At 41.2% G+C, this 22,362-nt stretch overlaps 1 protein-coding gene across 4 annotated transcripts in view; it reads right to left on the bottom strand.

Annotated features, from left to right (window-relative positions):
- ZNF180 (zinc finger protein 180) overlaps positions 1 to 22,362 on the bottom strand; it is a 45,793-nt gene that overhangs the window by 1,568 nt on the left and 21,863 nt on the right. For 3 of the 4 annotated variants that reach the window (XM_074369466.1, XM_074369465.1, XM_074369467.1), the window contains one exon: positions 19,687 to 21,862. In XM_074369466.1, coding sequence (XP_074225567.1) covers positions 20,121 to 21,862 — 1,742 coding nt within the window. In that variant the 3' untranslated portion in view covers positions 19,687 to 20,120. Of the gene's footprint in view, positions 1 to 19,686; positions 21,863 to 22,362 lie in introns of those variants that run through there. The other variant, XM_074369468.1, reaches the window with a different exon arrangement.

Here is a 22,362-nt window from a genome sequence, read left to right as displayed (position 1 = left end):
CAACTATGCTCGTTACTTTGAAAGGATTTCTCTCCTGGGGGAGTTCTTAGATGTCTCTCCAGACAGGCACTCTGCCCCAAGCCCTTAACAAACTTATGATATTGATAGGGTTTCTCTTTCAAGGGCACTCTTGGATGAGTGGGCAGGTCTGAATTATCCTGGCAGCCATTTTCACTTTCATTTCTTTTAAAGCCATTCTCTCCGGGGTTAGGGCATTGAAGTATTGACTTTTTAATGCAGTCTTTTCTGCCTTTATCACAATTACGTGGTTTCTCTCTTCCAGGTTTCCCGTGGTCATCACGATAATGTGATAGCCAGCTGAAGCCGTCATCATCCCAGCCACATTTATATATTATATCTTCCATGTTGAGTTTTTTCCATCTTTCTTGAACATTCCTTGTCTCATTCACAGAGGCTTTTATCCAAGATTCCTGAAAGGAGACTGGTCTCACAGGCCAGGCTGGAAACTCGTGATTTTCCAAATTGATGGACCCATCCCGTTGAAGACTGTCTACCAAATTTCCAATCTGAGAATCCTCAGCAGATACTAATTTCCCGCCTTGACAGAGAGAAGCATCTTCTGAGGACCAGAAATCTGCCCCTGGAAGAGTTGCTCTGTGGTCTTGACTCGCAGTTAATTCACCAGCCACCTGCTCCCAGATTTTCCAGCAGGGGAGCTCTCTGTGTGAAAGAAATCTGAATTCTTTTTCTGGAGTATCCTCCATATCCTCCTCATACTTGTCTCCTAAAGGGGTAAAGGTGACTTGTGAGAAGAAGTGCAAGACTGGCTCAGGGACATCAGGCTCTCAGACCGGGACCAATAATGCCCTAGAGGAAACTTCAGGTTTATGTATCACAACTGTCATGGTGCTTCTTTTTATGTTTGAAAAAAGGAAGAGGCTTCTATTGATAAACTTGGAAGCTCAATGTTAATATAATCCTGTTAGTAACAAACTAGTCTCATCATAGAGCTGCCAAGCAAAAAATAAATTCTGAACAGGGTTTTACCCCCCAAATTTTATTTCTTCACTTAATAATGCTGTTGTTTCTAATAATAATAATATTAATAGTATCTAACACTATTAAAACAGTTCCTATGTGCCAAAGATATACATATATTAATTTATTTAATGCTCAGGATACATGGAGGTAGGGACTATTATTTTCATCTTACAGATGAGGAAAACCAAGGCACAGAGAGAGGAACCTAGTCAGGTCACTGCACCGTGCTGTGAGGGAGGGCTGAACTGGGATTCCCACATACAAGTCTGGCTTCAGAGCCCACACTGAGTGGACACTCTCACCACACTGCCTCCCAGAGGACTCTGGCTCTGGGTGTGTGTGAGCCAAACATGGGCAAGGAACAAAGCAACCAACCTGCCAAAGTGCACCAGCCGTGTCTGCGTCTTCTGTGGCATATCACAGGGAGCCAGGTGATACAGACAAGGTGTGGAGACATAAAACCTCTCCACTACTGACGGCGGGCCACCACACTGTCATGTTTGCCACAGAGTTCCACATGCTTTTAAAAATGTGCCCACACTTTCTGATGTTCTTTATTGGCCATTTTTATCTTTTAAGGCTGAGGTAACAGGAACCTGTTTATAACCAGGGACTTGTAGGATACAGAAGTGAGAAATCCATCAGAGGTCTCAGTCTTCTGGAACAGTCTCTCTGCCACTGGCTTGCTGGTCTTACACTGCCTGTTCTATCAGAGGGATGAAAGTCCAGAGATCCCACACTCCCTCTGGGTCTGTCATTCTCTGGGAAGCATGAAGGAACCATGAGAAGGCAGGGACTGAGGAACAGAAATGAGGCTGCACAACAATCACCTACTTTGGGACCCGCCGTGTCCACGGGCAAGGCCGAGGGTGGGGAAGGCCAGCTGTGTGGCCAGCTCACCCGCGCACTACCTGGCCTGGATTCTAGACTCCGTGGTCCTCACCTGGATGTGCATCTCTTGGAGTTTCTCTCTCTTTCACCCAGGTCTCTCTGTCTCGTTCCAAACAGCATATTTTATCAGGTTTGAAAGGTTGTTGCCCTGAAATTGCAAGAAAATGCAAAGCTAAGACTTGCTTTTGAGGTATAAAAAAAGAATCTGAAAATGCAGCCCTAATCCCATGACTTTCAGGCGTTTGAAAGACAGATAAGGAAAAGATTCACGACTGGTTAAATGAAACTATTTTTCAACAGTTCTAGAAAAAAAGGATTTAACCTGCATACCAAGACCAAAAATATCCTCTCTTCAGGGAACAAGAACACTCCGATGAGTTAAGTTTCAATTACCCAGAAGTTCCCCTCACCCACAGAGACTAGGTTCCGGAAGTTCTCCAGCATCACATCTCAGTACAGCTCCCTCTGGACGGAGTCCAGCAGCCCCATCTCCTCCTTGGTGAAGACCACGGCCACATCCTTGAAGGTCAACGGCTCCTAAAATGTGATGCGCCATTAACACCAACACCCACTAGATGAAAAGTCAACTTGGCATCACTAACAAAAGCAGACAGGAAAACAGAAAGTTGTTTGGCATGGCAAGTTAAATCAAGTTTTATTAATGTTTGGTGCCAATAATTTCAATTCTAACCAATTGATCTTCCACGGTTATCCAAAGAGCAGAGCAAGGAGCATCCTTTGCTCAATGCGAGCACTTCTGAGGGCCTTTCCTGGGACTGGAGTGGCTGAAGCACAGGGTCTGCACGTTTTATAATTTGACTCTAACTTGTAGATGACCAACTCTTCCTCCAAAAATACCATGAAAATGGACAATTCCAATGGTGCCTAATTTCAGAGTAGCCATGTCTGCACACACCCCCAAAATGACCAGCCCCCCAGAATGGCTGTTTTCTGACTGCCAGCCCCTCACCCCTCTGTCAGCAGTGAGGCAAACAGCCCCTGCCCACTCCACACAGCTTCTAGAAGCTTCTTTGTCGGCATTTGACGGGCAGCCGACGTGTGTGACAGCAACAACCTCCCAGCCGGGTGAGACCTCCAGAGCAGCGGTTCAAACTGGGGAATTTAAATCATACCATGTCATCCACAGCTATGAACTACGGCCTGTTTTTTAAGTGAATTGCTTCAGTCCAGTGAGGGAAAAAAACCCAGTAGTGATATATTTTGAAACATAGTGACAGTCCTGGCCTGGGCCACACAGCAGCGACGGGGCCAGGGCCTGCGTGCAGCCTTGTTCTAGACCACTAGGCTTCTTCTTCCTCCTTTCTTTTCCTTTCCTTTTTTTCAGAGCCACTGTATTTTAACAACTTTCCTATAAAAGCCAAGATGTGTGTTCCCAGGGGATAAGACAATGAAAAGAAACTTCTGGCTATGAGGTGAACACATCCCAGGGGTGCGGGGGTCATGGTGAGCACGCCGGGGATCCAGTCAACAGTACCGGAACAACTCTGGTGACAGGGGGTAATGGTCTCACTCAGGTGACCACTTCATGATGTATAAAAAACACTCAGTTACTAGACTCACACCTGAAACTCATATAACATTATACATTAACTATGACTCAATAAAAGCTGAAAAAAATGAGAGCAGAAAGCAGATAACACCAACACCTTATATTTACAGCACACCCACTGTAAGGTAGGTACGAGCCTACGTACTTTTTTTTTTAACAAACTTTATTTCTATTTATTTGGTGGGGGGAGATAATTACGTTAGTTTATTTATTTACTTATTTTAATGGAGGTACTGGGGATTGAACCCAGGACCCTGTGCATGCTAAGCACATGCTCTACCCCTGAGCTATTATACCCTCCCCGCCCCTCCAAGGCTAAGTACTTTTATACACCTTATTTCATTTTATGCTCACAGAACTCACAGCAGGTGAGAACTTTCTGGAATGCTGGCAATGCTCTATTGTCTTGGTTGGGTCAGTAACTACTCACAAGGCAGTCGCTATTCACAGATGAGCAAAGTGGGGTCTCAGAAAGGCGAGCACTGTTTGTCCATGAACACACACCTGTTAAGCATAGAGTCAGGACTGAACCTGGGCAGCCTGACTAACCACGCGGTAACCACCCTGTAACCACCCTGCTGCCCCACTGCCCTAGGGAGATCAGAGGAGCACAGAGCAGAGGAGCCCACGTTTCCGGTTTGGAGAAGGAGTGTCACCAGCAGAGCACACTTCCCAGCAGAATCTGAGATCAGTTTCAAGACTAGAGCCAGCGTGAGGGGGAGGAAGCTTGGGGCGGAGGCAGTCAGGTTAGCAATTCATTCAGCAGATGTGGACCAGCCACTAACTTCCGAATCTTTATAGCAGCCCGGCCTTCCAGAGCAGATTCCTGCCAAATCCAGCCACCACTTGGGTGTCTAAAAGGTGTATCGAGCCAAAAAAAGCCTCATTAGAATTAAGTCTTTGAGAGGGGAGGGCATAGCTCAGTGGTAGATAGCATGCTCAGCATGCACGAAACCCCAGGTTCAATCCCCAGTACCTCCATTAAAAAAAAAAAAAAAAAAAAAAGAATTGATTCTTTCCTCCCAAACTGATCTCTCCTTACCCCATGGGAGTAAACAGTACCATCTACCTTAAAGTTATCCTGAATTCTTCCCTTTTCCTCATTTCTCACACTATTCATAAAAAAAGTCTGCCAATTATGATCCCCAAATACCCTTCAAACCTACCCAGTTTGCCCCATCTCTGCTTCCATCTCTCTAGTCTGACTCATCGTTATCCTTTGCTTAATGATGCAGATACTTTTCCTCAGCTCAGCCCGTCCCTTAAAGTACTTGAAAGCCATTGTCTTGTTAGCCCCATGAAGGCCAGGATGTTGTCTGATTTGTTCTTTGATATCCCACCAGTGCTCAGAAGAACATCCACAGTAGGTGTTCAATAAATATTTGCTGAATGAATAAATGAAAGGAAACATGAACAGACCAATAACCACACAAATAACTGGAAAAAGTCGTTTGAGATCTACCATGAAAAAGAGCACCTGGTTTGGAAAACATTACAATTAAGTTTTAGCCAAACTTTAATTTTAACATTATTCATTTTTTCCTCATAAATATTTTTTCACCCGAGAAATATGCTGATGGGTACACATCCTTTTGTTAATGTTGGGCATCTCAGGGAGGGCAGAACTGGAAGGGGGAGCTTAAGTTTTTTTCTTACAGATCTTGGTATTATCTGACTTGTATGAAATTTTACTTTGAAGATTATAATAAAATATATGTACACTGGAATTATTCACATGGCCAAGCTGCACAGGCTTAATACTATGAGTTAGTAAGATGGACAATCCAAAAATATCTCCATGGTAGTCCACGGTATCCCTTTTATGTGGATAAAAGCTGGGGTCACCAGGAGGAAAGTCTCATAACTGTAAGTCACAATGGTTTTGGGAGAAGTTAAAAATATAGTCTTAACACTCGAACTCAAAAAGTACATTCACTAGATGTTTTCTTTTTTTTGTGAAGGGGAAAACCTCGCTAGGAAAAAACAAAAAAACAGAATTCTTGAATTGTAAAAAAAAAAATCACTATGATTGGAAAATAAAACAAAAAAAACCCAAAACCTCAAGAGATGAGCTAAACAGCAGAATGAACTCCAGTGAAGAATAAGCCAGTGAACTGGAAAACCGATCAGGCCCTGGAACATGGTAGGGAACAGCGAAGAAGAGAATAAAAGTTAAAGAATAGGGAAGATGGGCCCAGAAGTTAAACCACTTACCACAGGAGTTCCAGGAGGGCCAAATGAATAAAATACCAGTAACAACAGACATCCAGGCAGAAAATGCACTAATCAGCGCCAGAAGACCACAGAACAAGCACAATAAAGAACAAGGGTCACGGATTTTCAAAGATCCTTGAAAGTGACACTCAGCCAAGCCTTTGTCAAGTATAAGCTTGACAGACCTTTCTGGGAAAAATGACCAGAATACACGTGGCTCACTGGAAGATGAATGGAGAAGGCAGGATGCAAAGACCAGCACGGCATTTCATGCCTAGAGAAAATGAAGCAACTTACGCAAAGTTCCGCAAGTGAATGTAAGAATTTTAAGCCCAGACAGTTTGCCATTGGAGCATAAAGGCAACAAAGACTTTTTTTTTTTTTTAACATGCACTGCACCTTCTGTTCTTTTATTGTGGGGGCAGCGGGGTAATTATTTTTAATGGCGGTACTTGGGATTTATCCCAGGACCTTGTGCATACTAAGCACGCGCTCTACCACTGAGCAATACCCTCCCCACACAGCCAACATTCTTAAGCAAGGAAAAACTCAGAGGATACAGCATCCATGCCATGAATCTTCTTTGGAAAAAAATCAAGCTGTGGATGAAATTAAGCCAACCCAAAGATAAATCACCACAGAGTCAGGCCTGAAGGAACAGTAGTAAAGGACAAGTGGTGAGCAATGACTTACACACCTAGAACTGAGACACGCCAACAGCGGGAATCAGGGGAGGCACATCAGAAGGGAACAACGACAGTAATGATAATACAACATCAGGAGGTGGTGGGAAGTAAAAAATCTATCTTCAGCTCTCATTTCAGGGAGCTCACCGATAAGATTTAAAATTAAAGCAAGTGAATCAAACTTTCAAATTTTTTTCCCGTAATCTCTTTTCATAAGAGAAAGCTTTATAAAATATCATGTCTTGAAAAAAGTCCTTAAAATTCTGCAACTGCTTTTCCCCAATTTAAAGACACATTAACACATATACATGTATGTACTGAGAGAGAGAGAATATATTTTCATGCCCTAATACTTTCACCCACTTTATCTTACTTGATAGCAGCATAGGACCTAGATACGAGGACAAATGAAACCATAATAATCCAGCAGTGCAACATCAATTCAATGGATGGTCACGGAGTCCACGCCACCATTTTTTTTTTTTTCTGTTATGAACAACACTGCAATGATCATTCTTTGAACACCTGCTCTGATTCAGAATAAATTCTTGGAATGGGACATACTGGTGCAGAGGTTTGCAGAACTTCCAGAAAGGCTGAAAGGCCCCTGCAATTGTGTGGATTTCTCCATGTGTTGACTAACAGTGATCTTTCAAATCTCTGGTCGAGAAAAAGAACCGTAACTTCTTTCAATCTGCATCACTCTGACTAGAGGCTGATCATCTTTTCATACGATTACTGGTCATTTGTTTTTCTTCTTTTCTCCCTCCCTAAACACGAATGCTTAGGTTTTTATTCCCAATCCCTCTTTTTAACATAAGGTTATTAAAAGTTTGTGGTCCATGAACCTTTTTTCACCCAATACGCTGACTCTGAACACTGTTCATGGTATAGTTTTTTGGTCGGGTGTATTAATTGGAAAATACAACATCAAGAAACGAATAAGAGAAATGCCCCACGAGGAGGCAAACGTGGGCAGTGGAGGAGGATTCCTTATTTGGAGGGGCATCTCTCCACATAATACGGGCTCAGTCCCTTAGATGAAACTCTTACTGACACGTGACACGTGGAGCAAAAAGGCAAATTACACGGGTCCTACTATCCTGGGTTCAAATCCGGGATTCACCACTTGTTTCTTCGCCTCTGAAATAGGGTCGTACCACCTCTCTTACCCAGCTAGTTTGGGGATAAATGCACTGAGTAATGTAATGTATTCACCTAACATGCTGGTTTATTCCCCCTCTTTGTCCTTTACCAAGGGAGGGAGGTATGTTTACCCTCTGATGCCTGAAGTGGTGTTTCTGGAGAGAAAAGAAAGCAACCCACCTGAAACTTGGTCTCATCCTCCCCGTCCTGGGAAAGGGCTGAGGCTGGAGGACGCGACCCTGTAGGAGGAAAAAGACCCCTGGAGAAGGGTAGGGCCTGCCTGGCCTCGGCCACTCCTTCCTGGGCCCCAGGAAGAGCTGCTGCCTTCCAGACTGGCTTCTCTTCACCAGACGCAAGTCCTCATCCACCTCCCTTCCTCTCTCTCCAGGCCCGCTCGGCTTCTCCCGTCCCCACCCTTTGCTAACTCTCACCTCCTTCCTCATGCCTTGAGGTCCGACTCTCCATGGTCTCCTCTCCTAGGTTTCGGGAGCAGCAGCAATTGAATTTATCCTCTGATCGTCCCAAACTGGAGAAGCAGAAAAGCCAGCGGTTCTTCATTCTTGAGTCTCTCTAATCTCTGACCAGGAGATTCGGATGGATACAAGGCCCTACTGATGAGCCTGGGGGACTATATTCAATATCTTGTAATAACCTATAATGAAAAAGAACATATATATATCTGAACCACTATGCTGTACACCAAAAACTAACACGACATTGGAAATCAACTAAACTTCAATTTAAGAAAAAAAAAAAAAAAAAGAAAGAATAGGAAAGAAAAAAAGGGGTAACAGGAATAGAAACTGCAAAGGTAGAAATACCAGGACTAGATGAGTAAGTATGTGTGGGGATGAAAAGGAGGAGAAGTCAAACATGAGTCAGGGACTGAAGTTTGAGGAAAGTGAGTGAATGATGACATTTTCATCCAGACAAAAGGGGGAGTAAAGTTTTGGAAGCTGCAGTGCTGGTCTCTGAGCATCAGAGCTGTGAACTGGTTTGGGTCCAAAGTCTGGCTCAGTCACTTTGTAGCTCTATTGACTCTAGATGAACGACTAACCTGGAAAGAATTCTTTCTCTCTTACACACGTTCACATGCATACATACTTGAATAAAGCTCCCAGTTCAATACGTGGCACAGAGAAAATCCTCAATAAACTATTATCATTGCCGTTATCCATTCATCCCCAGCACTGACCCAAAAGTACAGGCACCCGTCCATTTAACAAATGTACCTTGGTGTCTAACTACATCTTGGATGCTATAACAAACACTGGGGATGCAGCAGGAAACAGGACGGGCAAGGTACTTGTTCTTACGGCGCTTCCATTCTCATGGGTAAACAAGTCTACAACGAAGGTGACCTCTGATTACAAAAACGGCAAGGAAGAAGAGAAAACAAGCATGATAGATTCTTGCTCACCAACTAGCCTGGAACTTCTTTCAGATAAAACATGATGGCAAGTGTGGGAGGGCAACAATCAATCAGGTTGTCACGGACAGTGGCTGAGACCAGCATGAACATAAATCAGCTGTGCAAAGACCCAGGATGAGGCGAGCACAGAGGCAAGTGCCTGTGCAAAGGCCCTGACTTCTGGTTAAAACATCTCCTGGCTGGTGGGGAGGGGATACCTCAGTGATAGGATGCATCCTTAGCATGCACAAGGTCCTGGGTTCAATTCCCAGTGCCTCCATTAAAATAAATAAGTAAGTGAAAATAAACCTAATTACCTCTCGCTCCCCTCCCTCCCTCAAAAAAGAAAAAAAAAATCTCCTGGCCAAATGACATTCCTTAAGCTTCTTAACCTTTCTGAACCTTGGTTATTCTTGCCTGTAACAGGGGACTCATATTATCTGATGTGCAAAGTTGCTGAGCAAATTAAATATATTTACTCATTCTAATATTTATTGACAGGTTACAGATGCCAGGCACTATTTCAGGCACCAGGGATACAGCAGTGAAAGCTCTCAACATAGAAACTGGCATATAATAAGCAGTTAATTAATGCATATCATTATAGCTACCATCATGATCTCTTTCCTGTATTTTGCACAGGACTGAAACAATATAAGCCAGAGTGATTTACTGACCACTACTAGAAGCCAGGGAGAGAAGACACTAAATAGACACCAGGGATTTCCTCAGCCTTAGAAGAAACCCATTTCTAGGCAGAGGCAGCTGTGGCTGAGCAGCCTGAATAGACATTTGTCAAAACCACGGGATGAAGAATGAGGTCAGGGAAGCAAACCTCTGGGAAGAGAGCTGGCACTGCCATAAAACCACAACAAGAAGCCAAAGTTCTACTCACCTGCAGCTCTAACGTCGAGACCTTCCTTTTCTATGCAGTTCCTTTCAGCAAGGAGCAGTCCCAAGAAGCCAGTGCTGTGGAAGAAAAATGATCCGTGAGATAACATGATTTTATCGCAATTCCCGACACCACAGGGAGATACCTGTCAGCACCAGCTGGAAGTATTGTACCCCTTCCTTTAATTTATCCTTCCTGCCCTACTAGTTCCTTCAGGAATCCTGGAAGGAGACCTCTCTCCCTACAGGACTCAGAATGAAGGACCCGCACCAGTTGCTTTGGGTGCTGACTACAGTGAGCTACGCTCACTGCAGCTCCCAGGAGATGAGGAGAATCAGGACAGTCCCAAGATGGGAATTCAGAGCCATGATTTGCACCTGCTACCTGACATTGAGCGTGGCATTCAACCAGTGTGTGCCTCAGACGCTACCAAAAGCAGAGCCAGCAACAACACCTCAGCAAAACCTCGCTGACAGCTCGTACGGTGCTTAAAAATTCTCAGAGGAAAACATACAGAACAGGAAGCTCCCAACTTCTACAGCTTTTTACAGAGATGCCTTCACAGACAGGAAACTGAAGTTAGTACAGAAGTGGGCGGGCAGTTACTGTGATAGAATCCAAAAAATCAATTCACGACTGCCTGGACTGGGGTCTCTCAAACACGAGATGCCCGTCGTAAAGCCGGAGCTGCGGGCCTTCGAGAGCTCCTTCAGAGCCTGGGGGTGCCAAGGGTTGCCCGCCCGGGCCCACCCCACATCCCAACCCAGGATGCGCGGGGATCCGCCTCCTCAAACCCGTCCTCCGCCAAACCGAGCTCGTTGAAATCCCCCGGTTCCGACCCTCCGTCATACGCTGCTCTTTCATCCTCAGGTCCCAGAGATCTGGCCCCCAAGCCTGCGGCCGGAACGAAGCCCTCCAAAAAGACTCGGGGCTTTTTGGACCGTCGCAAAAGAGGCTACGGCAATTGTGCCCTGGCCGGAAGCGGAAGCGGGTGACTCTGACGTGTCCGGACTACAGTTCCCAGAATCCTCTGCGGCGCGAGGCCTTATTTTGGATCCAGGTAGTGATGGAAGTAAGCGCCAAGCTGGAGCCCTGGCAGAAATCTGGCGGAGGGTGGGGGAGCACAATGCGGGTATCCCGAAAGGGCACGGGATGTTCTGGCACTCAGCTTTCAGGCACCGCTATACTCTCCTTTCCTTAAAAAAAAAAAAAAAGATTCCTTAGTACTAATATGTTCATGTTGTAGAAAGTCTGACAATGTTCTCAAATCCACAATCCCTCACAGGGGGGAGGGGAGAGCTCAGTGGTAGAACGTGTACTTAGCATACAATAAGGTCCTGGGTTCAATCCCCAGTACCTCCATTAAATACATAAGCCTAATTACCTCCTCCAAAACAAACAATAAAAACAAACACAATGCCTCACAGAAGATATAAGGCATTATTGATGTCTTGGTGTAAATTTTATATATGTAAATTTACATTTTATATACATTATAAATTTATAAAATTTACAATTTATATATAAATATATAAGCTATATATAATATATAAACTACATATATAGTGGATTTGTATGCATTGTGTGTATATATTGTATACATTATATATAGTGGATTTGTATATATATACACACAAATATATATAAAATACAAATACAAATATATATAATATATGTATATACACAAATATATTATATATATTATTTATTCCAAAAGTAATCCATGGCCAATATTAAGCAAAGTAAGCAAAAGAAGAAAAAGAATGTTAAGCAAGAAAAAAGGGGAGAACATGTAAGAAAAAAAGGACGAAATTGAAGTCCTCTGTAATCCTAGCACTTAGAAACAATGATCAATATCTTAGCCTGTTTACTTCCTGATCTTCTGTGTGAGAAGAATTTCAAATAATATTTAAATTTTTTTCTCCCCAGAAAACTGCCATCATAATATTTTGGAACTATTTTTTTTTCTCCCACTTTATGTCTCATGGGTAGCTTTTTCCATGTTACTAAATAATGAAATCATTTATGTGGTTGCTCAGGATTTTTTAGTTATCGATGCCACAACCTTGTCCGCCAATGAAGTTAATGGTTCCAATCTTAAGTGTATCAAAACTAGAGATAATAACTTTCTTGAATTTTTCCCAATTTGATAAGCAAAACATACTGTCTCTTTACGGAGATGTTCAATAGGTAATGATATATAAGTGGTGAGTGAATTGCTTATTTATATCCTTTGCCCAGTCTTCATAACTGATTTGAAATGTTACCATGTCAAATGCTAATTATATAGTTCATGCTCAAATGTGCGTTCTGCAGGCTCTGTTTTCTTCTAGGGGTTATTCCAGCTGTTTGGAAGTTTCAAGTTGTTTCTTTTTTTCTGTTTTGTTTTCCCCATAGGTTTATCCCACTTTCATATTAACTACATTTCTACTGATTTCTTAATACTCAATTATTTTTCATTCCATTTCCCGGTTTGAGTTCTATGATTCATGTGTCGGTTATATTTTGCTATTGTGATAACAAGAGTTTAAGGTTATGCAAACTCCCAAAGATTTCTGCAAACTATAAAATTTTAATATTTCATGTTTAGATCACTGCTTTCCTCTACCCTAACTGAACAGCTTTTAATTGTGAGTTTAAATTCCCTTATAAACCATGATTAAAGAGTAGGAGATTTTATTCTCACAAGTGATGGTTGTAATTATTTTCTGTTTTAGCTTCTTGACATGTAAAAATTTTATCTGAATGATTTCTGTGTTGTTGTATGTATATATACATATATATGTATGTGTATGTTGCAATTTAAGATTTTGTTTTCTCATTTCTTTTTTTGGTCACAGATAGTAGGTCACACTCCAATCTGCTTATTTGAATTTCCAGAGAAATCAAACATGTATTTCCAGCCCAACATTCTACTCTTAACCTACTAAATCATGAATCTAAGCTAGGGCTCAGGAAATAGCATCATTTTAGACAGTCCAGGAAAATTTGAAATTAGCTGTTTTGGGAAGCTCTGGTCTACATAAGCCCAAACTGTAAATGAGCCATATGTATTTCAATATAAGGTATCACATGCTGAAGCTCTATCATTTTATCCATTATGTTATTGTATGAAGACAACTCAATATGTGGGTCAGTTCCTATGTGTATTTAATTTTTCTACTGAATGCAAGAGGTGCGGTTCCCCCATTCCCTCTGTATCACTAGCCATCCATGACTTTTTATCATATTTATATAAGCATGATGGTTGGTAATTTTTTAAAGTACACATTGATTTCCTTTTCCTATTTAGTGCTCTTGACTTGAAATTTTTTTGGTTGGGGCTGCCTATTGATTGACTGATTGATTGATTGAACCAGCTTTATTGAGATATAATTGACAACATTGTGTAAATTTAAGGTATAAAACATGATGATTTGGTATATGTATATACTGTGATACACAAGGTTAGCGAACACATCTATCATCTCATATAGTTACCCTGCTTTTTGTGATGAGAATATGTAAGACTTACTGTCTTAGCATATTTCAAGTATACACTACAATATTGTTAACTTTAGTCAACCTGCTATATACATTAGAGCCCCAGAACTTATTTATCTTGTAACTGAAAGTTTGTACTCTTTGGACAGTATCTTCCCGTTTCCCTCATCCCCTAACCCCTCACAACCGCCAATCTATTCTGTCTCTATGAGTTCCATTTTTTAGACTTCACATGCAAGTGAGGTCATGCAACATTTGTCTTTCCCTGTCTTTGTATTTGCTCTAAGTAAACACGGTCACCTTTCATTTACTTATTGATGTGTAGTTGATTTACAATGTTGTGTTAGTTTCTGATGTACAGCATACTGATTCAGTTATACACACAATTTTTTTTAATATTCTTTTTCATTATAGGTTATTACAAGATACTGAACATAATTTCCTCTTCTATACAGTAGGACTTTGTTGTTTATCTGTTTTATATATAGTCATTTATATCTGCTAATCCCAAACTCCTAATTTATCCCTCCCCTGTCCCCTGTGGTAACCATAAGTTTGCTTTCTAAGCCTGTGAATCTGTTCCTGTTTTGTAAATAAGTTCATATGGTCACCTTTTAAAAATCCTGAGTGACTAAAAATAAACGTCTGAACTCCTTGCTGAAATCCCTCACAGAGGACTTCTCGCCCTCCTGTATATACTTGATTGCCTGGTAAAAGAACCTGAGACATCATTAGCGATTTCTGTGGAAGGTAGCCTAACAAAAGACCACAAACTTAGTGGCTTAAAACAACTACTTCATTATGCTCAGGGGTTCTCTGGGTCAGGAATTTAGAAAAGGCACAGCAGGGATGGCTTTTCTCTGTTCTGTGATGTCTGGAGCCTCAGCTGGGAAGACCCACAGGCTGGTGGCAACTTGACAGCTGGGGAGTGGAATCACAAGACTGGAAGTTGATGGCAATGGTCGGCTGGGACCTCAGCTGGGGCTGTCAACTCCAGTACCTACACATGGCCTTTCCATGTGGTTTCCTGGGCTGCTTCACAGCAGGGTGGCTGTGTTCCAAGTGCGAGCGCCGCAGGAGAACAAGGGAAAGCTGCATCACTTTCTATGACTTAGCATCAAAAGTCACATATAGTGTCACTGTCATTGTCACAAGCCTGCTCATGCTCAAGGACGAAGAAGATCAATCCCCTTCCCCCAACCTCTCAATGGAAGGAAAGTTAAAGTCACATTTTAAGAAAAGCACGTAATTTGAGAGGTGCTATGTTAGTTCCTGGGGCACAGGGACCTGGTCTGGTATTGCCATCTAAGACCTGACAGGGCACCTGGTTTGGGCCAGGAGCCACTCTGGGAACAGGACAATTTCTTCTACACCATTATCCCATAGGGGACCTAAGTGCAAATAGCCAGTAGTATGGGTTTGACAAAATTAAAGAAATCCAACAAAAAATAAATAAAGACCCCTTTGAACTTTTGGAAAGGATTTATCAGGTTTATAGCAGATCCCAAGGTCCCTGAAAATGCTAGAATGCTAAATATGAGAAAACTGCAAAAATTAGATGATGTATTTGGAATAAACCCTTCACAATTGGTAGGTGTTGCTTTTAACATAACAGGGAAACACTCATTCTAGAAACTCATCACTTTACCCAAGATTGTCCTTATATCCATCACCACCTCACTCAGCTCATGTTTTGGCTTCCTTGATCCTACACTGTCCCTCTTTGTTTTAGAGAAGTTCACCAGCTGGATATGTGGGACTGACTCATGTTTGGCAGTGTCCTATGCCAGTTCTTCACCACCACTGGGCCATTTTATCAGTGATAAAATGCCACATCTCAAGAAATGGTTTCTGAGTTTTGGAAACTCAGTCACAGCAGGGTGCTGCATGTTCTTAGAGCCTGTCCCAGTCTTGCACATTAAGAGGTGATGGCCCTCCAGAAGGTGAGACACCCAGGCGGCTTTCAAGAGAACAGATTTTTGTATTGATATCAGCAGCTTCCATTAAGTTAGGTTCCATGATGTGCTATTCTAGCCTTGGGCCCTTTTTCCCAAGGAGCCTGAAAAGAAAGGAACCAGCAGTACAGTTATTGGTATGATCGCTGGATGTTATGCTTTGTCGGATTTGGGGGCACCTTTGGTTTTTGGAAAAAATCATGTACATATTGGAGCACAATTTGTTCGTAATAAGAAAGTTTGTCTCAGGAGGAATTACAGTTCTCTTTGGTGTATGGGAACAAGGCTTAAAAGGACCAGTGTTTATTGCTATGCGTTTTCTAATGAGAAAAGCTGGAGCAATAAGTTTTTTGCTGCAGCAACGACTGCATCTTCTATCCTTACAAAGACGTGTCCAAATGATGTGGCGACAGTATTGGGAAGTCTTGACACTTTTTCTGGACTGGGACTAATGCTAGGGCTTCCTTTTGGTGGCTTCTTGTACCAATCCTTTGCCTATGCAGTGCCTTCTATTTTTCTGGGATACATAGTTCTACCATCAACATGTGCATTTTGCATAATTATGAGTCTGATCCAGGAAAATAATTAAAAAGGTGGGAGCCTCTTACATGGTAAAAAGAGAGGAACACTGATGAATGAAGAGGCTCAAGGGCTCCCTTGGACTTGAGGCCCCCAATTCCAGTTTCCCCACAGGAGCCCCGGGTACCTTTGACAGTGGGCGGGCCAATGGTATGAGAATCCAAAAAAGGCTGCCTCTTTGGTATTTCAACTGGTATTGAGTAGTGCTATTAACTCTTTGGGAAAAAATAGCCAAAATAAAGCCTTATCAAATTTATTAGTACTGTCTCTGGTCCTTGAAACACTTGAATAATTGTGATGCTATTTAAGGAAAATAAAGTTAAATTTCAGGTCTTGCCATTGCCATCAAAAACAAAGTAGACAGGAGACTTGGCTTTACCTGGGTGTGTAGTTGAATATTCTGCACCCGAGGCGTCTGACCTCTGTCACTGTGCCAAACTCAGGAGCAGCTGCAGCGAGTGGTTACTCCGCATGCACCGCTCAGTTTAGTTTCACGTTTGCATATGGATGGTTTTTAAAAATCCTTTTACATATTTAGTAACTATAATGCGTCATAAGTTAATTAAACTGTAAGTTTAGTTTAAATCAAATATGCGAAGTTTACTTGAGTTTTGAAAGCAAATTTTGACTATTTACAGAATTGTTTAAATTATAGTTTCTCAGACATGTGAGCTTTCCTTTTGGGCCTCTTGCAGATGCATATTAAGGGATTAGTGTTAGGATCTGCATACGTGGGGCACTGAAAAGACAAAGGACTTACAAATAACCTTTCGCTTATATTTTATTCCAAGACTGGCACTGCTGTCAAGGGAAAGTATTTTTAACTAATCTGTTATTGAGAAATTAATCATATTTTTGCATTTCAGCCAAAATAAGGACCATAGCTAATATTTTGTAGGATACAGTTAATCTGCAAACTTGAAATTCATGTTTCATATGATCTGAACAGTCTTCTCCAACTTAAAATAAAAATGCAGTATTGATTCAGAAAAGTCTATTTTTCTAACAGCTTCACTTTATATTATTTTGTTGGGTTGCGTAAAACAGGAATTGTATTTGTTTTAAAAGCTTAAGAAAACTATTAGTTGAGTTTATTATATTTGTACATCATTGCACACGAGTCCATGCCACTTTTTTTAAAAGGTGGACACTATTTTAAAGCGATCTTTAATATGTTTTTTATATAAACAAACTTGAAATAGTTTACTTGGTGGTCTTTGCTTATCAAGTCCCGTAAGTCTTGTATTTGTTTCTCCTTAGTGGAACCCTGGACCATAACTTCATGTTAACTCTTTGCTTTGTCTTTTGGGTGGCCTAACCTACATTAACATGAAGGCTGAACATTTTTAAACTTTTTTCAAGAAATTATAATAATGATTTACTTTATTAATAAAAAAGGATTTTTTTGTTGAGTTTCATGAGCACTTATGCAGGTTACATGTGCTATAGAAATACTGGACACAGTCTGAAGTGGTTAAAGCCCTCCTTGAGGAAATTGTCCCCTGATTTGGACTGCCTAATACTCTTCAAAGTGATAACAGGCCTGCTTTTGTCTCTAGCATAACCCAACAAGTGTCTAAAATGTTGCAAATTAACTGGAAATGACATTCATCCCAGAGACCACAATTAACAGGAAAAACCAAGAAAATAAATCATACGTTAAAAAGGAGTATTGCTAAAACATGTTGAGACTAATTTAACTTGGGATAAAGGCCTTGCCAGTTGCCCTGCTACAGATCAGAGTGGCTCCTAGAAGAAGGCTTAAATTAAGCCCCTTTAAAATATCACATGGTGGGCCATTCCAGGCATCCCCCCAGGCAGGAGAATCTACAAATGCTCTTAAAGTCCTAGCAGTTGTCAATTATGTTAAAACTTTGGGCACTCTACTAACCTCTGTTCATGAGTTTGCCTCCAACAGGTCTGCTTATCCAACTGAAGTAGCCTTACATCCTTTCCGACTTAGAGACTGAATCTTGTTTAAAATCTGGAGGGAACAAGGGCCTGAGAGTCAGCTGACTGTAAAGCGGACAGGACCACGTGTGATATTACTTACCTCGCACTCGTCTGTCAAGTTAGCTGGGGTAAAGCCATGGATTCATCACACGTAGATTAAAGCAGCACCACCATTGTCGGAATCAGAAAACAACCCGACTCCTGAGAGGCCTGGGGAACAGTGGTTTTGTGAACCCTTAGAAGACTTCAGGTTACTCTTTAAAAAAAGATAACTATTGAGATTATAATTTCACTGTAGCTGAAAAAAGGTCAACCTATTTGTTTAATCTTGCCTAAATGAACAGCACAGGAATCTAGTGTAATTATGGCACAGTAAGAAAGTTAACATTAAAAGATATGTACTGGGAACTGGAACCAAAACTCCAAGTTCAACAAAGTACTATGGTTCAAGTGGCTGTAAATAAAGAAAAAAAGAGAATTATACTATTTACTAAAGATTCTAAGAAATGTTCCCTGTACGAGGCTGATCAATTCTATTCCATAATCACCCCTTCATTGCCCCTGTTCAGCAGGAAGTAGCCAGAGCGGCCATCACCCCTCTTCCCACAAGACTGTGGAATGGACATTGACAGAAGTGAATTGTAATAGGAAAGAACAAACCTGACTCCATATTATATCTGCTATTTTGGCTTTAGCCCTACACCCTGTTTTCTAGACTTAGTCTTGCTAACTCTGTACCTTTTGTAAAAGAATGTTGCCTACAGCCTGAAATACACAGGGGACCCTATTCTCAAGGCTCTGACCTTTAAGGGTATTAACACCTATGCATTCATATAAAGATAACAAGTGCAGAATAGAAAATAACATTTGTTTTGTTGGAGGCTTATAGGGACCCATGTGGACACCTGCAAGAACAAAGAACTCCTGCACCAAGAAGTTTGCAAAAACCAACCACACCCTCTCCCATTTTTAGTATAAAAGGAGCCTGAATTCTGACTTGGGGAAGATATATCTCCAGGAGATGAGTCTATCATCTCCTCTGTCTGCCGGCTTTCTGAATAAAGTCACTATTCCTTGCCCCAACACCTCATCTCCCAATTTATTGGCCTGTTGTGCAGCGAGCAGAATGAGTCTGAACTCAGTAACATCCTCTCCAGCCCAATAGCATGAAAAAAAGCCTTTAAACTATTATACATTTACGCAAATACCATTACAAATACCAGATGGTCACCAATGACAATAGAGTACTGCTTGATTAAAACACACTTCTAGATATATGGGTTTTAAAAAAAGTCCATTTGCCTCCATACTGCCCATGCATTTTTCAGTCCCTCTGGCCTAAATTTCCAGTTCCACATTCCTAGGGAAATATTTTATTTCAATGAGAACTATTCCTGGGAATCTAAGTCCTAAGGAGTGACCTGCTCATGCTAATCCAAATGGGACTCTCAGAACCCTGAGGGATCTCTGCTACCTGGTTGTCCCGTCTTTCCTAAATGGTCAAAGGAGATGGACATTTTTGGATGGGTAATTATTATCCATTATGTTATTTATTAGTATGATAAAAAAGCATATGTCCCAAAGAAAGAAAACCAGACATCAACCCAAAGTTAAAACAGATACACCTAGAATCCCTTTCCATTCTGATCATACACAAATATCTTACCATGATGGTTCTACACATGAGTGTTCTATACTCTTGTCCTGCAGTTTTCAGTTCATATCAGAGCCATTTTCCTATTTTTACAAAATCTTCACATAAAAAAAAAAGTGCTATATGGAAGAGATTATTACCAAGTAGCTGCTGGGGAAATGATGTTGTAAAAGGATCCACTGAAATGCCACTTTCCAGTCTAACAACCACAGCAAGTTTTCAACCTTCTCGGCAACAAGCCCACCAGTGCTAGCATTCTCACTTATTCTTTATTGGAAAAGAGGTCTACTTCACTGACAGTCACTTCTCATAATAGTGCCCATTTAATGGTAATTCTCTTGGATTCAGGTTGAAGTGCTTTCTACAAGGAAAAGTGCCAGTATTTATTACTTTCATGGGAATGTTTCATAAGGGCCAAGTTTGATTTTCTTATGTGGAATTAAGTAAAATGTGATTCAGAGTCTTTCTCTCTTTCCTCTCTAGAACAAATTTTCAAATACACAATAACAGAAGGCTAACTGAAAGCTTTTCCACACATATCGTTTTCATGCTAGTTCTCTCCAATACATGTAATCCTGGATGAATGGAAGGAGGGGGAAAGGGTGGAAGCAAAGGAGGGAGGGAGGGAGGGAGGAAGGAAGGAAGGAAGGAAGGAAGATACATATACTCTAAAAGATTTCCAAACTAGTTACATTCATAGGGTTTCTCTTCACTATGAGTTGCCTGATGCCTAATAAGTTTAGAGCTATTAATGAAAGCTTTCCCACACTGATTGCATGTAAAGGGTTTCTCTCCAGTATGGGTCCTCTGATGTACAATAAGTCGAGCACTCAAGCTGAATGTTTTTCCACACTGATTACATTCATAGGGTTTCTCTCCAGTATGAGTTCTCTGATGTTGAGTAAGGCATGAACTCTGCCTGAAGGATTTCCCACACTGACTGCACTCATAGGGCTTCTCTCCAGTATGAGTTCTCTGATGCACAACAAGAACATAACTCTGGCTGAAGGACTTCCCACACTGATTACATTCGTAGGGTTTTTCTCCAGTATGAGTTCTCTGATGCATGACAAGGTGAGAACTGCGGTTGAAAGACTTCCCACACTCATTACATTCATAGGGTTTCTCTCCAGTATGAGTTCTTTGGTGTGCAACAAGTTGAGAGCTCCAGCTGAAGGATTTTCCACACTGATTACATTCAAAGGGTTTCTCTCCTGTGTGAGTTCTCTGATGGGCAACAAGTTTGTAACTCTGACTAAAGGACTTTCCACACTGACTGCATTCATAGGGCTTTTCTCCAGTATGAATTCTTTGGTGTGCAATAAGTTTATAGCTCTGGATAAATGATTTCCCACACTGATTACATTCATAGGGCTTCTCTCCGGTATGAGTTCTTTGATGTGCAATGAGTTTGTAGCTCTGCCTGAATGACTTTCCACACTGACTGCATTCATAAGGCTTCTCTCCAGTATGAGTTCTCTGATGCACAACAAGGACATAGCTCTGGCTAAAGGATTTCCCACACTGATTACATCTATAAGGTTTCTCTCCTGTATGAGTTCTCTGATGGGAAACAAGGTGGGAGCTGCGGCTGAACGATTTCCCACATTCATTACATTCATAAGGTTTCTCCCCTGTATGAGTTCTCTGATGTGCAACAAGATGAGAGCTCCAGCTGAAGGATTTCCCACACTGACTACATTCGAAGGGTTTCTCTTCAGAATGATTTCTCATGTTTTGAGCAAATGATGAACTCTGGGAGGTTTTATTACACTTATACTGACTCCCTTCAACAGGGAATCTCTGTTTTTTATTATGGGATATGCTATGGTTCAAAACTTGCCCATGTTCCTTAAAATCAAAGTATTTTCCTTGTGTGTGTATTTTCTCATGTATATTTAGGGGTGTACCATGGCTAAATGATTGAATACTGTCAGTAAATCCATAGGATTTATCTTCTGTTTGAGTTCTTGTGAACTGAATAAAATGAATGCTCTGGGGGAGGTTTCCACATTCATTATTTTCACAGTGTTTCCCACTGTCATTAATCATCTGATGAGTATTTACTGTAGAATTACAATGCAATTTTTTAACATGTGAGGCATGTTTATGAAAATGGTTTCTTACAGGTATTAACTGGGGTGAAAGAAGACTGGAATTCATATCACCCTTCTCAAGGTCATCACTTTTGCAGACTCTCTCATGAGTCATAGCTTTTCTGTGAGTAAATGTCACTTCCTTCAAAAGTCTCGCTTGTTTTCCTTGTTGCTTCTCCAACTGGTCCTTACAATCCCGAACTTCTTCACATGAAGATAACCAAGGGTCATCTCTTGTCAACCTTTCTATCTTCACTTCGAGGGATGGTTCATCATGAAAAATGCTCTGCTTTGATGTTGATTCTCTACTTCCAAGTGCAGTTGCTGAGTCTGAAAGAAAGCAAAAGAAAACATCCTAGTGCCAAAATGTTAAAGCTGGAATAGTGCGGGGAAAAGCTGACAAGAAAAGTATGCAAAATTTATGTGGATTTGTTTTAAGCTATGCAGACAGTGGATCTATAACCTGAATTGAGAAAGCAAAAGAATGGGATGAAACAGTAAGCAGAGAACTATCACAGTCCAATAGCATAACAAGGCATTAAAATGAAATGACTCCCATCTTAGTGTTGTTGAATAAAAAGACTTTAGATGTCAAATATCTCCACATTCCAAAATAAGATCACCTATGCAGAATGTTCAAATTACAAAACAATTTTGCAATCCTTATATATAGGCACACACACAAAAAAGAGGGTCCTTTCTACCCTTAGAGCTAGAAAAAATGTTCACTGAAACAGAGATTAGTGTTTATATTTCTAACAATTTCTGGAGGCATGAAACTTGCTAGCACAGTCTGTGTTAGTAAGACAAGGGCAAACTACTTTGTGAAC

Source organism: Camelus bactrianus, chromosome 9, assembly GCF_048773025.1.
Source record: "Camelus bactrianus isolate YW-2024 breed Bactrian camel chromosome 9, ASM4877302v1, whole genome shotgun sequence".
In the NCBI taxonomy this organism is placed as follows: domain Eukaryota; kingdom Metazoa; phylum Chordata; class Mammalia; order Artiodactyla; family Camelidae; genus Camelus; species Camelus bactrianus.
The sequence above is the reverse complement of the archived record's forward strand: the minus strand, read 5'-3'. Positions and strand labels throughout refer to the sequence as shown.